The sequence below is a fragment of the Lutra lutra genome, chromosome 5 (assembly GCF_902655055.1).
Source record: "Lutra lutra chromosome 5, mLutLut1.2, whole genome shotgun sequence".
Classification (NCBI taxonomy): Eukaryota; Metazoa; Chordata; class Mammalia; order Carnivora; family Mustelidae; genus Lutra; species Lutra lutra.
In genome coordinates, this window is record NC_062282.1 from 107,365,497 (window position 1) to 107,381,883 (window position 16,387).

The following is a 16,387-nucleotide window of genomic DNA, read 5'->3' on the forward strand; positions in this document are numbered from 1 at the left end:
GTGTAAAATCAAAGGTTTAAATGTTGATAGTACTACTGCAATAGGGCCCTTGACCTTCACTTTGGGCAGCGCACAGCTTTATACAGACTGACTTTGGATTTCGTAGTGTCACGTATCACATCATAATAAATGTTGCAAGCATTCTAATGTAGACCATTTCTCTGATTTAAAAAAGGCAAAGGGGAATTAGGCTGATAAATTTGTTACTTGAACTTCTGTAGCTAGCTTTTGTAAATGTTTGATTTGTAGATTGGGAGATAAATTTACTTATGTATACTAATATACTTAGAGTCCAGCTATCTAGGCAGAGAAGCCCTCTGGCCTAGAATTAAGGAAGTTCCTTGAGCCAAAAATGAGGGATTTCAAAAACTTATAAAATATTCAAAAAAAAATTCATAAAACAGAGTGCATAGTTGTAGTAATTATGGTAATGTGAGACAACCACACCTAGTCAGAAAATAGAATACCGTGTAGCAAAGGGCCCCATCCCTTCAGCAGAGGGAATTTTATTTTTTATTTTTATTTTTATTTTTTAAGATTTTTATTTATTGATTTGACAGCGAGAGATCTCAAGTGGGCAGAGAGGCAGGCAGAGAGAGAGGGGGAAGCAGGCTCCCCACTGAGCAGAGAGCCCGATGTGGGGCTCGATCCCAGGACCCTGAGATCATGACCCGAGCCGAAGGCAGAGGCTTAACCCACTGAGCCACCCAGGTGCCCCCAGCAGAGGGGATTTTAATCCAGACTTTTATGATAATAATTTCTTTGCTTTAAGTTCCAGTTTTACCAACTTAAACTATATATAAATGTAAATATATTGTGTTTATCTTTTTGGATCTTGCTCCTTTTGTTTACAAACTACTATTTGTATATGAGATTTGTTTACCTGTGTTACTATAGTAGTGTTTTCATTGTCATTGCTCTGTTGTATTTCATTGTATGTTTTATACTTTATTCATTCTTCTATTAATGGACATGTGGGTTCTTTGTAGTTTTTGGTTATACAGAAAATGCTGTTAGAAACCTTTCTGTGCATGCCTCTGAATATGTACCTAGCTGAGTTTTGTGTATGGGTGTTCACGACTTGCTGAGAAAATACCGTGCGGTTTTCCTAAGAGGCTGTGTCGGTTGACTTTCTGTCAGCAGTGTTTGAGTGCAGGGATGAGTGTCGCTAAGGCCGGCTGTAACTAGTGCCATGCCTGCCTTAAGCATCAGCAGTGGACAAGAGTGAGGCCGCATGACCCTGGGCTCCACCACTTTATCACCCTGCGGCCTTGTGTAGATTCCTTAACTTTTTGCCTCTTCCAAATCATGATTTTTTCCAGGTTATCTTTGCTATGGCTTAGGATGATAAGGCGTAGCTTTTAGTTTTCATGGTTATTTCCCTGGATAGATTCGCTACTTGGGATTCAGAGTTTGTTTTATATATATATATATATACATATATATGTATATATATATATGTATGTATGTATGTGTGTGTGTGTACTACATACACGTATTTTTTTTTGCAAAAATTATACTTTCATTGATTAATTTTATATAATGAAGTAGAAATTTACTACTACTCTGATGGCCACATTACTAGGAACCATATTACTTTTAGTTGTGATAACTGCTAAGTGTACAGAACTGTATACTTTGTAAAGCTTTCATGATTCTTTTGTAATTTGACCCTTGCAGTAATCTGAAGATTAGAGCAGGCTGGTTTATTCCCACCTCAAGAGGAGAAAATTGGGGGTCTGGGGACTTGTCAGAGTCACTCTGTCAGTTTTGTTGGATCCAAGACTTAACTCAGAGTGTCTCTAAAATCCCATCTAGCATAGCTTATATATTGGTGAGTCTGACTTCCTACGTAAGAGTCTTGGAAAGTGCACAGGTTTTCAAACGCTTTAGAAATGGACTACCAGCTAAAGAGTTTATCCTCTTTACTGTTTCCATGTTTATAATGTGTCAGGGTTATAATTGGGCAACATATTTTGTGACATAGTGTTTTGCTTTCAGGGAGTGCAGCCTGCCACAGGTGAGGTGGTGTTTGACAGTTTCCAGGACTCTGCTTCCCGTTCGGAGCTGGAGACGCGGATACTGTGCCTGCAGCCGGTGGAGCTGCTGCTTCCCTCACACTTGTCAGAGCAGACGGAGACGCTCGTGCACAGAGCCACAGCTGCCAGGTAAGACGGCACCGCCCTGGAGAATAACACTGAGTTTGAAATCTGATCTGAAATCAGATTTAATTCCTGAATTGGTGCTTACTAAATTTATTAAGGTTGTTAAAAAGTTTTTACTTACAAAAATGTTTTAACAGTAGTCCTGGAAATGTCAAAAAAGAAAAAAAAAATTACCCTTAATATCACTTTAATGTGGGGCTTTTAAAGGGGTGTAATAGTATTTGGTAATGAATCTTTAGTTTCTGGAGGTAATTTAGAGTTCATTCCTTATAAAGGTTAAGTAAATTTGAAAGTGCTTTATCTGCGCTGTGAGTTTTAATTTGTGGTTCTGTAGGAATGTTAATAATTAGATTTAAGGTCACACTCATGAGGCAGTGTGCTAGGCATTGGCATACAGAAGAAGGGGGTGTGGTTGTGGTCTGTGTCTTGCAGAGTTTATAATCCAACAGGAGAGGCACATGTGTACATACCTAACTGGATTCACAAAGCCTGGTGTGTTAAGTGACAAACATGAAGATACCTTTTTGAGAGCATTTCATACTGCTACCTGGAGGAGTGTCTGGGGACAAAAGACACTGGAAAGGCGGACTGGGGGTCCAGTGGAGAGGATTCTGTATGGAGGAATTTGGACTTTAGATGAGGCAGGAGAGCCCCTAAAGACTGTCAGGTTGACAGGTCAATCAGAAAATCAAACTAATTGATTAAGTGAAGTTCCATGTATTTTTTTCTTTGAGTTAGGAGTGTTCTGTTTTCATTTGAATTGAACTTCTTTCTAAGTAGCTTTCATAATGTATTTTTTTTTATTATACTACTCCATGATCATTTGGGAAAACCTGGGAGTTACCAGAAAAAAACAAAAGGAGGAGCTAAAAATAAGTCAAATGCTATAACAGAGAAATAATTACTCTTAAATGTTTCGGTGTGTTATTTCTATGTATGTCACCTTTATAAACTTGGATTCATGTTGCAAAATCAGTTTTGTGTTGTTTTTTTACCTAAAATTCCTCATACTTTTTTGTGGAAAATTTTATTTTATTATGGTAAATTTCAAACATATACAAAATTATACAGAATATTTCAGTGAACCCCCATGAATCCCATCAATCAGCTTAAACATTGCTCAACTCAGCCAATTTCATTTCTTGCATATTCCTCCTCCCCCTCACCTTGAATTATTTATTTGAAGCAAATTCTAGAGGGCATCATATCATCTACTAATATGTCAATGAGTAGTCATTGAAAACAATGTGACTACATATCATTCAGTCATGTAAATGGATAATTTATCCATTTCCCTTTTGTTATGTTGCATTCATTTTTCAGTTTTTCAAATATTGCTGTGATAAATATTCATGCATAGAAATACTTGTGTGCATTTCTGATTATTTCCTTAAGCTAAATTCCTATGAGTGGAATTACTGGGTCAAAGATACAAGTACTAAAGCTCTTGGTTGCTTGCTAGAATTGGTAATATCAGTTTATACTTCTACCCCTACCAGATAGGAGAATTGCTTGAACCTTGCTAACATTGGATCATTTAAAGAATCTCTGCTGATTAGATAGATGAAAAATTCTGCATCAGATCCCCTTATTTTATTATCCTTTTCTGACAGTGAGTTAAAACTTGAATAATTGAAGTGCCTGGGTGGCTCAGATGGTTAAGTGTCTGCCTTCAGCTCAGGTCATGATCCCAGGGTCCTGGGCTCTCTGCTCAGTGGGGAGCCTGCTTCTCCCTCTCCCTGCTGCTCTGCCCCCTGCCCCGTCAAATAAATAAATAAAATCTTTAATAAAAAAAAAAAAACTTGAATAATTGAAAGTGAGGCAGTAGACTGATAAGGGGTGCTGCTCTTGAAGACCTAAAAAAAATTAGTCTTCTAAAATTAGTCTTCTGTGTCCAATATTTTGTATCTTTGTTTTTCATTTTTCTTTGTAACTGCATATATATTCAATTGACTGAGGTATAACTGAGACTAAAGTCAATCAGTTGAATCATCACTTCCATTTTTCTCTGGGTCTAGAATGAGTCTCTTGTAAGAAGCATATTGATGTGTCTTTTTTTTTTTAATCCATTCTGATACCCTGTGTCTTTTTTTTTTTTTAAAGATTTTATTTATTTGACAGACAGAGATCACAAGTAGGCCGAGAGACAAACAGAGAGAGAGAGGAGGAAGCAGGCTCCCTGCTGAGCAGAGAGCCTGATGTGGGGCTCGATCCCAGGACCCTGGGATCATGTCCTGAGCCGAAGACAGAGGCTTTAACCCACTGAGCCACCCAGGTGCCCCACCCTGTGTCTTTTGATTGGAGGATTTATTCTATTTATACTCAGAGCAGTTATTGACAGATACGGATTTAGTGCCATTGTGTTACCTGTAAAGTTGCTGTTCCTCTAGATTGTCTCTGTTCTTTTCTATACTTTGTTGGTTTTAATCCCTTTCCTGCTCAAAGGGTCAAATATTTCTTGCAGGGCTGGTTTAGTATTCATGAACTCCTTTGTTTTTTGCTTGTTTTGGAAAACTCTATTTCTCCATTTATTCTGAATGACAGCCTTGCTGGATAAAGTATTCTTGGCTGCATATTTTCTCCATTCAGCATGTTGAATATATCCAGCAATTCTCTTCCGGCCTGCCAAGTTCCTGTGGACAGCTCTGCTGCTAACCTTATATGTCTGTCCTTGTAGGTTGTGGACCTTTTGTCCCTAGCTGCTTATAGAATTCTCTCTTTATCTTTGTATTTTGCAAATTTCACTATGATAGGTCTTGGTATTGACCTGTTTATGTTGATTTTGAGGGGAAATCTCTGTGCCTCTTGGACGTGAATGCCTGTTTCCTTCCCTAGATTACTGACATTCTCAGCTATAATTTGTTCAAATAAACCTTCTGCCCCTCCCCCCCCTTCTTCTGGGACTCCTATGATATGGACATTACTGTGCTTTGTGAAACTGCCGAGTTCCCTAAGTCTATATTTGCGATCTAATAGTTTTCTTTCCCTCTTTTTGGCTTCATTATTTTCCATGATTTTATCTTCTGCATCACCTGTTCTATCCACTTCTTTTTCTATCCTCATTGTTACTACCTCCAGTCAGTTTTGCATCTCAGTTTTAGCATTTTTATTTCAGTCTGACTAATTTTTAGGTGTTACTCTAAATTCTTGTTGAGCTCTATGCTTCTATCTCTTTTAAGGAAATCCCTGGCTATGATTTCTTCTTGATCTTTCTTTTGGGGAGAATTTTTCCGTCTTGTCATTATGTCTGGGCTTCTGTCTTTTGCGTTTTGTGGAAGTTTGTTGTGTTTCCTGCTCCTGAGAGTAATACTACATTAAGAATCTAGGGCCTGGCACTTCAGGAAGTGTTTCTGGTGTATGCGTGTGCACTCTGCTGTTGTGTTTTGGTAGCTCTTTCCCACAGATCAGTCCTCTATAGAGTTCCTCTTTGCTTGCAGTGGGGAGTGTTTGGACCTTTAACTAGATGTGCTTTAATTTGTTTGTGAAGATAAGTCTGATTTAAAAAAAAAAAGAAAAAAAATCCTGATCCGAGAAAAGGAAATGTAACATTAAAGCAAACAGATGAACAAAAAACTATAAGCCTGATCCTAAGGAAAAAGTAAGAAAGAAATAAGGAAAGAAAGAAAGAAAAAAAGCATGATCCAAAAAATAAGAAAAGGAAACAAACCAAGTAACACACAAAAAACTATAGGCCTTATTCCAAAGGAAAAATAAAAAAAAAAAAATTAAAAAAAAGAATAAAAGCCTGGTCCTGTTTCCACTAGAACTGAAGCTGATTGTTTGGAGCACTCTGTGATCAGTAGATGTGCTTACATGCAGGGGGCCTGTGTTGGTCTTCTCGGGGAGAGGCCTGTTGCATTGGCTTGTGGTCAGACCTGCCTAGTAAAGAAGTCCCTGCCTGGAGCAACGGGGCAGGGTTTGGTGTAAGCGACTCCAGCTTCCACTGGCAGCACTGTGTTTTTCTCTCAAGTTCTGCAGTGCTGGTTGTGGGGGCTAGGGAGAGTGGAAGATGGCATCACCCTTCCTTCTTGTCCCCAGAAAGGGAACTAGGGAGCCCACAGCCGCTGCTCTTTATGAGGTCCTCCCAGGAAAGCAAATGATCCCCTGTCCTGTGTCCCAGGCTTTCCTCAGATCACTCCTCCCAACCTGTCTGTGCCCTGCTGTGTGCACACCCAATCCCACAATTCTCCTGTGTTTTATCACTGGTCAACCAATGGCTGGGATCAGAACTCCAAATCTTAAAGAACCTGGCTAAGCACTGACCCACTTCCCCTACCACTGGGAGGAGAGCCTTGCAGCATTGTGCCTGTCACCGTTCTGTCCCAGAAAAGCAGTTGCATGCCTTTGTTGCTGCCTGGAGTCTACAGTGAAGCACGGTGGAAAGCTGAGACCAGGTTCTATGTCCTCTGCATGAGTCTCTGTGGCCTGCTGTTGAATAGCTGCTCATAGGTGTCCGGCAGGCCTTTCGTCCTTGGAGAGGCAAAATGCCCTCATCCAAATGTACTCTAAGAAGGGGAGCGTTCTCTGCCAGTGTGACCCTGGGGATCTCCACACTGTGGCATCTTGTGTGGAACCCGGGTATGGCTTTCTCTCCTGCTTTCCCTCTCTCCAGTTCCACTCTGGGAAAAATGTTCCCTCCATTTAGCAGCACTGTAGCTTTCTCTCCCCTGGTCTCAGAACCTCTCCTAGTCTCAGAACCGCGCATCTGCCATGTTCTCTCTTTCCAGTTGTGCACATTGTTTTCTTGATCCTCAGATCAATTTCCTAGTTGTTCTGAATGATTTTATGTTGATCTCGCTGTGTTCAAGGGACAAGGCAAATTCAGGGGTCCGTTACTATTCTGCCATCTTAACTCAAACAGCAACACTCCCATTTTTCTTATTTCTACTTTTTAAAAAAAACAAAATAATAAAGGCATAAATTAAATAAAATAGGAAAATATTCCACAAAGACATTGCCAAAAGTGAAGGGCTTTTTTTTTTTTTTTTTTTGCTGGCGAACATCTTTGCCTGTAGATATTCCTAAATGTTTATTCATCAAATGAGATTCAAGAGCCATGTGGCATACTAAAGATAGTTTGGGTGTCATATGTGGATTTTTCCTAATTTGATGGCTGCCTTTGTCTTGTTTTAATTTATATTTCTTTGCTTAGCATTGAGAGTATGTCGTTTTTCCTATGTTTATTGAGAACGTGTAATTTTTTTTTAATTTTCATACTGGACTAAGCAAAGTCAAAAGTTAATCTACATTTCTGTGAGTGTCTAAAGCTAACCTTTATCTATGGACAGAATGGAGTGCTAGAGATTTAAAAGTCAAGCTGTCAAACATTGTGGCTCTTGTGACATAAGGTTTGGGTTAGAAGATTGGCTCTTCCCCATAGTGACTTTTGGTGATCAACTGTAGAGTTCTCTGTAGGGGGAAAGAATTCTTTCTGTTCGTTACTTTATTATTGTTCCTGTCAGCCATTATCTTTTTGAATATTGTCTCTGGCTGTTCTCTTCTGGAATTCCTTCTTATCTGCTCCCTATGCATGGCACTTTATGGTGTTACCTCCCACCTACAGCTGTCTGGAATAGATGTCTCTCTTATTATTTTTGTTTTTGCCCTTGGGGATTTCCCCTTTTTATTGTTGTTGTTGTTTGACTCTGTTTAAGAGACATTTTAAAAATTTTTTACTTATTTATTTGACAGAAAGAGCACAAGCAAGGGGAGTGGCAGGCAGAGGGAAAGAGAGAAGGCTCCCTGCTGAGTAGGGAGCTCAACATGGGGCTTGATCCCAGGCCCCTGGGATCATGACCTGAGCCAAAGGGAGACACCTAATCAACTGAGCCACCCAAGCGCCCTGAAACATTTTTTATTGTATTTTAATTCATGATTTCTATGGGTTTTTAGTAGATGGTCTGGATCAAACAAGTTGTCCATGCTTACAGTAGTGTTCCTTTATTTTTGTACTTAGATCTTTCCCCATTCTGAAGCTACTTCAGTCATCATCTGTATTTTATTCAATTTAATTTTATTTAAAATTTTATCTAATTTTTAGCATTTAAGTGTTGACTTTTTCTTTTTTTTTTTTTTTAAAGATTTTATTTATTTATTTGACAGAGAGAGATCACAAGTAGACGGAGAGGAAGGCAGAGAGAGAGAGAGAGAGGGAAGCAGGCTTCTCGCTGAGCAGAGAGCCCGATGCGGGACTCGATCCCAGGACCCTGAGATCATGACCCGAGCCAAAGGCAGCGGTTTAACTCACTGAGCCACCCAGGCGCCCCGTCTTTTTCTTTATTGTACTTTTATTGTGTGAGGTCTCTTATCCTAAGTTCCCCCATGAATGCTAGTTTGTGCATTTTAGCATTCATAAAACTTAGCCTTCATTAAACTGAGGTACAAATCACAGGCATATAAAGAAAAAAAAAAAAGAAAGAAAACAATGAGGATAAGAAGTGCTTTTAATTAGATATGAACAACATAGTGTTGCCAAATTTTGTTCCGTATTTACGACCAGTAAACCATGTAGCCTGGAAATTTCAAGGAGAAAAGTTGTTTTATTTTTGATGGATTCTTGTCTGTTCTTAGCAACGATAAGTAGATTTTCATGTCTCAGACTTAGCATCCCCTCTTTTCTTCTGCTGTAAATCTGAAGATAAAAAGAGTAGTTTTTGTCAGTTGCTGTTTGATATTTAACTGATATTTAAGAAATAATAAAGTTGTGTGAGAAAAGGCAGGAGAATGGCTTGGAATATGCATTTTAAAGTATTAAGGTTTTTTGTATTTTTTTTTTGGCCACAAGAGGTCTCCAAAGGATTTTCTATTCTGTGGGTTATCATTTAAAGACTATTGGAACCTTCACATTTATTTTTATATAGCGGGGTAGACTTACTTACTTTTTATCTTATGGTAATTATGGATAACTACATAGTATTCAAAGATGGTACTAAGATAAAATTGCTTTTAAATAATGATAAACAATTTTTCTTAGGTTAATTATTTTTATTTATGTAAAATATGTATATAAAGTTTCAGTTTGGATCTTAGAAAATCATTTTTATTATATTTTGTTACCTTGTCCATTTGTGGTAGGAATATACAGAAAGAAATAAAGGGAAATGGATGATTTTAAGCACTGTATTAGCTGCAGTTAAGCTCGCTTTAGCTTAGAGAATGTTATGTTTATAAAACTGGTTGAGAGGAAAACTATAGAAAATAATAAACAAATATTAGTCAATGTTTACTAATTGTCAAAGAAACTGGTATTTGAGGCAGATCAGATGAACAGAGCAGATGATGCTCTATTTTGTGATCAGAGAAGTGAGAGCTTCCTGGGCCTAGCACAGCCAAGGAAGGCTTTGTGAAAGAGGTGGGCTGTGTAGGCAACATTCCCAGGATGGGAGGCTTTGAATTGGTAGTGGAGGAGGGAAGGTGTGCTGCGTGTGTGTGTGTGTAAAAACAGTACGAGTCCTGAGGCACTTAGGCTGGAAATATTAGAGGAGGTGTGAAGATAGAGGGGAGATTTTCTAATTGGAGGTGAACTTTAATGTTGAGAATGGAGGAGGAAAGGGTCAAGGACCTTAAAACCCAGGAAAGGCGTCTGGAATCCTAATGGAAGTCACTAAGGTTTCTGGGCAAAAGAATGGCAAAAGAGAAGAGGCGAGTCTACTACCTAAGGCAGGAGAATTGAACTTCAAAAAAAACAAGTGATTCCCATAATGGGAAAAAGAATAAGACTAGGAGTTTAATGGATATCATAGTTTAGGAGTAGGAGGAGGAAAAATAGAAAGAAACAGAAAGGAAGGGGAGATAGAGAGCCAGGGCAAAGTAGGGCTGTGTAGTTATAATTTATTTGTTGCAAATGATATGGCCAGCAGTATGTGTTAATTTTATTGACTCCTAAAATTTTCTGAAGCTGCATGATATTCAGAAAGATAGTTGGTTATAAATTAATCCTAACCAGTTGATATCATTTATCATTTATTCTTCTTATAGAAAATGTTCTTCAGCACTACAGTGATTGAAGAAATTTAACTTATGAAATAAAGGCTTGAACGTATTAGCATTTACTGAAAGATGTTTACATTGCAGGTTGAAGAAAACATTCAAATCTTGGTGTTGGGAGTTAAAGAATGACCCTTACTGTGGATACTTCCAGTGTTAGAGAAATACAGGGACACCTGGGTGGCTCAGTCAGTTAAGCATCTGCCTTTGGCTCAGGTCATGATCCCAGGGATGGAGTCCTACATCTGGCTTCCTGCTCAACGAGGAGCCTGCTTCTCCCTCTGCCTGCTGCTTACCCTGCTTGTGCTCACTTGCTCTTTCTCTTTCTGTCTGACAAATAAATAAATAAAATCTTTTTAAAAAAGAGAGAGAAAAAGAAATACAGTATTATGTCTTTGTGTCCACAGAAGGCCTTAAATCTTCAAAGGTTTAACCAAAATCATTATCTGATGTGATTGTTTATAATGGAGATTGATACCATCTGAATGTCATTTATATACAATTGCAGTGTTTTAATTTTGTGTTTCTCTTTTATTGAATTAATTTTTGTCAGAGATTGATTCCCACCTTGGTATTCTTGTACTTTGATTTTCAAGTTTTTTGTTTTAATTTTTATTTATTTATTTGACAGACACAGTGAGAGAGGGAATTCAAGCAGGGGGAGTGAGAGAGGGAGTAGCAGGCTCCTGGCCGAGCAAGGAGTCTGATGTGGGGCTTGATCTTGGGACCCTGGGATCATGACCTGAGCTGAAGGCAGATGCTTAATGACTGAGCCACCTGGGCACCCCTGATTTTCAGATTTTTATTGGAAAATGTTTTGTAGTTTCAGTATCAAAATGAAATTATTGCTGAGAATGTACAAGTACTTAAGTATCAGAGGAATTGTTATGTAAGCGCAGTATCTGTTTTATGGATAAGGTCCAACTTTTTTCTGTTATTAGTTGAATTTAGCATTAGTTAAAAAGTATCAAATCTTTTTTAAAGGAGGAGAGGAAAAAAGTAGACAGGTATTACTGATTAACTTGGTTAAGAGGAAGGGCTCCACACAAAAGAAATGTTAAGTGGCCAGTACCTGATGGTCTGAATTTAGTGATTGCAGTTTTCCAGTTTGTTCTCTGAGTGTTTAATAAGCTCAATTTCTTGGGCTTTTATGGCATCATTTCCATGTGACTCTTATTTGGAGGTACTCAGCTCCAAGTAAATGCGGCATGTATCAAACACTGGCTGGCACGCAGGTATGAACCACACAGTCCCTGTATGTAGTGGGAAGGTGAGGCTGGGTCGGGCGAGGGCATTGAAGGGAGTGTGAACACAGGATGGAGTCAGGGATTGTGAACATAGAGTTGACTGGAGTGCTTGGTGTATATGGCCAAAGTGTGTCCTGGGACAAAATCTAGCCCTTAAGAACTGCTTAGTGAATGTTTGCTATATAGCAGCATGTTTAAGAATGAGGGGAGGGACACTGCGGCTGTTTTATGGAGGATGCTAGGCGTGGGCAGAAAGAATTTGTGCTTTATTTTGATGTTTCTCCACTTTGGCCTTCTGACTCCTTTCATTTATTACTTTGTGTTACAACTTTCTTCTTTTAAATTTGTTAAATTACAGAGGTAGTACGTTTTTTTTTTTTAATAAAAGTAAAAATACTGATTTTATTTTATTATTTATTTATTTATTTTTAAAGATTTTATTTATTTGAGAGAGAGAGAGAGCAAGTGAGCGAGCACGAGAAGGGGGTGGATCAGAGAGAGAGGCAAACTCCCCACTGAGCAAGGAGCCCAATGTGGACTGGGTCCTGGGACTTCAGGATCATGACCTGAGAGGAAGGCATTCATTTAACCAACTGAACCACCCAGGCACCCCTATTTTATTTATTTTTTAAAGTTTTTTTTTTTTAAAGATTTTATTTATTTGACAGACAGAGACCACAAGTAGGCAGAGAGGCAGGCAGAGAGAGAGAGAGAGAGGGAAGCAGGCCCCCCACTGAGCAGAGAGCCCGATGTGGGGCTTGATCCCAGGACCCTGGGATCATGACCTGAGCCGAAGACAGAAGCTTAATCCACTGAGCCACCCAGACACCCCTAAAGTTTTTTTTTTTTAAATGGTCTTTATACTGAGCATGGGGTTTGAAGTAGGACCTCAGTATCAAGAGTCCCACACTATACCAACCGAGCTAGCCAGATGTCCCCAAAATACCCGTTTTTTTATTACTATTTTTTAAGATTCTTTTTTCTTCTTTTTAATTCATATTATTTATTTATCTATATCCATTTATTTATTTATCTATCTATTTATCTATTTTGTTAGTCAGTCAGGGGAGGGGCAGAGGAAAGAGAGAATCCCCAACAGACTTCACTCCCACCATAGAGCCTGGGCCAGGCTCACTCTCATGACCTTGAGATCACAACTGAGCCACCCAGGCCCCCCCCAAAATACCAGTTTTAAAGGAAAATGTTATTGCTAACCTCCCCACCCAATTTGATTTAAAGTATTTTTATTACAATGTGACTTTATATAAACTTACATTTTCATGCTTTAGCTTTATACCTTTTCTATAGTAAAGAATCCAAAATAAAATTTGAGATTAAAATCGAACAAATGTATTAAGATCATAAACTATAAATGAACAATACTGTGGTACAAAGGATGATGTTTTTGTCTGAAAATAAACTGCTTCTCCCAATTTGAGAAGGACGTGTCCCCCACTGAGAAGCAGGTTCTTGGCAGTTCAATATTTCTATACGGTGATGTGCTGTGTAAAGACTCAGTTTGTTTCCCATTGTTTTTCTCTTTGAACCATGGTGGAGCTTAAGTGATTTGCCCACCACTTTCACTGTAAAACTGCCTCTTTTTTCTTTTTTTTCCTCATTAAACCTTTAACACCTGAAGTGCTCCTTATCGCTAATGTGATGTTAAGGATAAACAGAAATGCAGGAACTGAAGTTGTGGCAGCATTCATTTTAAAAGCTGGTAATCCGGGGCGCCTGGGTGGCTCAGTGGGTTAAGCCGCTGCCTTCAGCTCAGGTCATGATCCCGGAGTCCTGGGATCGAGCCCCACATCGGGCTCTCTGCTCAGCAGGGAGCCTGCTTCCTCCTCTCTCTCTGCCTGCCTCTCTGCCTACTTGTGATCTCTCTGTCAAATAAATGAATAAAATCTTTAAAAATAAATAAATAAATAAATAAAAGCTGGTAATCCAATTGATCTAGCTTTTTTCAAACCAAAGGTCATAAAGTCAGTTTGGTAGGTTGCAACTAACAATGAAAATAATTAATGAGAATTTATCAGAATGCTTCACATGTGGTAAAGGTTAAGTGTTTCGTGAAATGCTTTTTTTCAGTTTTATCTGTCTTTGCATAATCTTTGTATGTATGACTTCTGATCCTTGTTACAAACCTTATCTAGTTTTACAATTCCCCAAGAAGGGAATTAAACTCCTAATATGATATATTAATTAAATGTTACCTTAGATTGTCTTATATGCACATTCTTACTACCTAAAATTGATCAGATATTGCCTAGAAGTATATTTTTAAATAGCACAAATGAAAGGTAATTAACATTTAAAGACTGTGGATTGAAAATTCTAAAGCTGACTTGACTCTCAGACTGCATATTGCCTACATAGAAAATGCAGAAGTGACAAATTATTAGAAGTAATAAGGATTCATCAAGAGTGTTAAATATAATCCATATATGCAAATGAATAGTATTGTAATATGGCAGCAACAAATAATAAAATTTTTAAAAGAAGAAACCACTTGGAATAGCAACAAAAGCAGTATTATTTAGGACTGTACTCACCAAAAGTAAAACAAGAAGACCTTAATGAAGAAAATTTCAAAACTTTATTTAAAGATAATAAGGAGAACTAAATAATGGAAAGAGGTGTATTAAAAACATGTAATTAGTGAATCAAACCAGTGATTTTATAAATTTTTATGGTGACAGATTCCTAACTTGATATTTGAATTAAAAATGTGGGTTGATTTAACAGAAGCTCTTGGGTTGTAGTGATGATGCTTATAGATAAAATATTTTTGAAGGTAGAGGGGATATGACTTAAGTTAGGGAAATGTGCTAGAACACGTTATAAGGGCAGTATATGCCACATTTATATGTTTCTTGTCATTTAGATTACATGTGTTTGAGCTAAATCTAATATAAGTGGGACCATTGCTTGAATGAAATAAAGATTCAAACCAGAGTTTTAGGGAAATACAGATGATGAATTTAAGGCCTAGAAAAGTCACTTAAACTCCCTGAAGATGGATTGCTCTCCATTTTTCATGATAGCCTGCCCTTTTTATTTTTTTAAAGCTTTATTTATTTATTAAAGCATGCAGGTGCAGGTGTGAGTGGGTGTGAGGGGCAGAGGGAGAGAAGCAGACTCCCCCACTGAGTGTGGAGCCCAGCACAGGGCCCAGTCCCAGGACCTCGAGATCATGACCTGAGCCAAAATCAAGAGTCCAATAGGCTGAGCCACCCAGGCATTCCAGTAGCTTACCTTTTAAATTAAGATATTTTATTCTGCCTTCAAGTTCTTGTTACTAATTTAGCTAGCAGTAAATTCTAATTGATTATTATTTTCTTAGATGTATTATTTTATCAATATCTGTATTGATAGATATTTCCAGTAGATTCTCAATTTATTGATACATCCTCTGAGTTAAACATTATTATACATTCATTCATTCTTAAGAACATCTATTGGGTGCTTGCTGTATGCTAAGTTCATTATTAAATAGTGAAGATCTGAAAATGAATCAGATCCTTACCTTCCCAATTCTTAAAGAAGGGTGGTAGTCATGGAAATAAATAACTATAATGAAAGCACTGATTGTTAAGGTCTGATAGAATGACTGGTAGCATGAGAACATCAAGCTTTGCAGGAGTTAGGCGAGGCTTCCCAGAACAATGGGCCACAATTGAGACTGGAAAAATGACAGCCAGGGAGATGGAGCTGTGGAACAGTGTGGTTTTCTTAGGGAACAGAAAGGAGTTTGGTCGGCCAGGGTGGACATGGCAACCTGAGACAGGACAGATGTGGGGTTTGGGGAGAATGGTTGTGTAAAGTGAAAAAGAACCAAAGAGAGAAAGTAATATTGTGGATGGAATAGATAAAGAATTTCCTCTGAAGAAGACTGGAACAAATGGCTGGTGGCAGAAACTGTGTCATAATGATCTTTTGTGTCCCCAGAACCTACCTTAGTGGCTTGCACATAGTAGATACTTAATAAATGATCAATGAATGATTAAACAAGTGACTTTTGGAATAGAGAAATGGGTATTTCCTATGTGTTTTTCTTAGGAAAAACGATTTAAGTTTTATAAATATGGAGGGATTGTTATAGTAGCTGGGAAATCATACATGTATGTGATGATAAATGTATATTTAAGTGGCATGGATGTAGCCAAATCATTTACTTCTTTTGGAAAGACTATGTATTAATTCCCTATCATTTTCTTCTATTATTTTTAGTCTTTAAAATTAAAAAAAGAATAATAACACTTTACATTAGTTTATTTAGGCTTCTTGACATTTCCGTGGACATTCCCTTACAGAAGATACTAATGGAATCTACCGGGCTAAGTTTTCCTGGACAAGAAATTATATAATATTTTAAAGATTGATATTAATGATAGCAAGGTCCCAACCTCATTTCTGGCACTTGAGACCTTTTCTGTGTTGTACTCATAGAAGCCTTTTTTCTTTCTTTCTATTCTTTTTCATCTTCCTCATTCCTTAATTCTAGAGTAGGAGATAAAGTTGACTCCTTTGTCACTGTATTTCATTATTTATTATATAATAATTTCACTTCACTATTTAGAAAATTCAGAATTAAGAAATTGCAGATGGTAGTAGATGAAGTAGCAGAAAAAAAAATCTCATACACCAGAAGAAAATGTCTTTAGGAAAGCATTTATTTATTTTTTTTTTCTGAAGATTTTATTTATTTATTTGACAGACAGAGATCACAATTAAGCAGAAAGGCAGGCAGAGAAAGAGGAAGGGAAGCAGGCTCTCTGCTCAGCAGAGAGCCCAATGCGGGGCTCGATCCCAGGACCCTGGCATCATGACCTGAGCTGAAGGCAGAGGCTTTAACCCACTGAGCCACCCAGGCGCCCTCCTTGTGATCTTAGTAAGAAAAAATTGTTTTTGTATTTAAGATTTATATTATCTTGTTAATTTTGTTTTTATTGAGGTATAATTGACATAAAACATTATATTAGTTTCAGA

At 37.9% G+C, this 16,387-nt stretch overlaps 1 protein-coding gene across 2 annotated transcripts in view; it reads left to right on the forward strand.

Moving 5' to 3' along the window:
- MSH3 (mutS homolog 3) overlaps nt 1-16,387 on the forward strand; it is a 184,016-nt gene that overhangs the window by 17,169 nt on the left and 150,460 nt on the right. For both annotated transcript variants that reach the window (XM_047729374.1, XM_047729375.1), the window contains exon 8: nt 2,002-2,168. In XM_047729374.1, the coding sequence (XP_047585330.1) occupies nt 2,002-2,168 (167 nt within the window). The remainder of the gene's footprint in view (nt 1-2,001; nt 2,169-16,387) is intronic.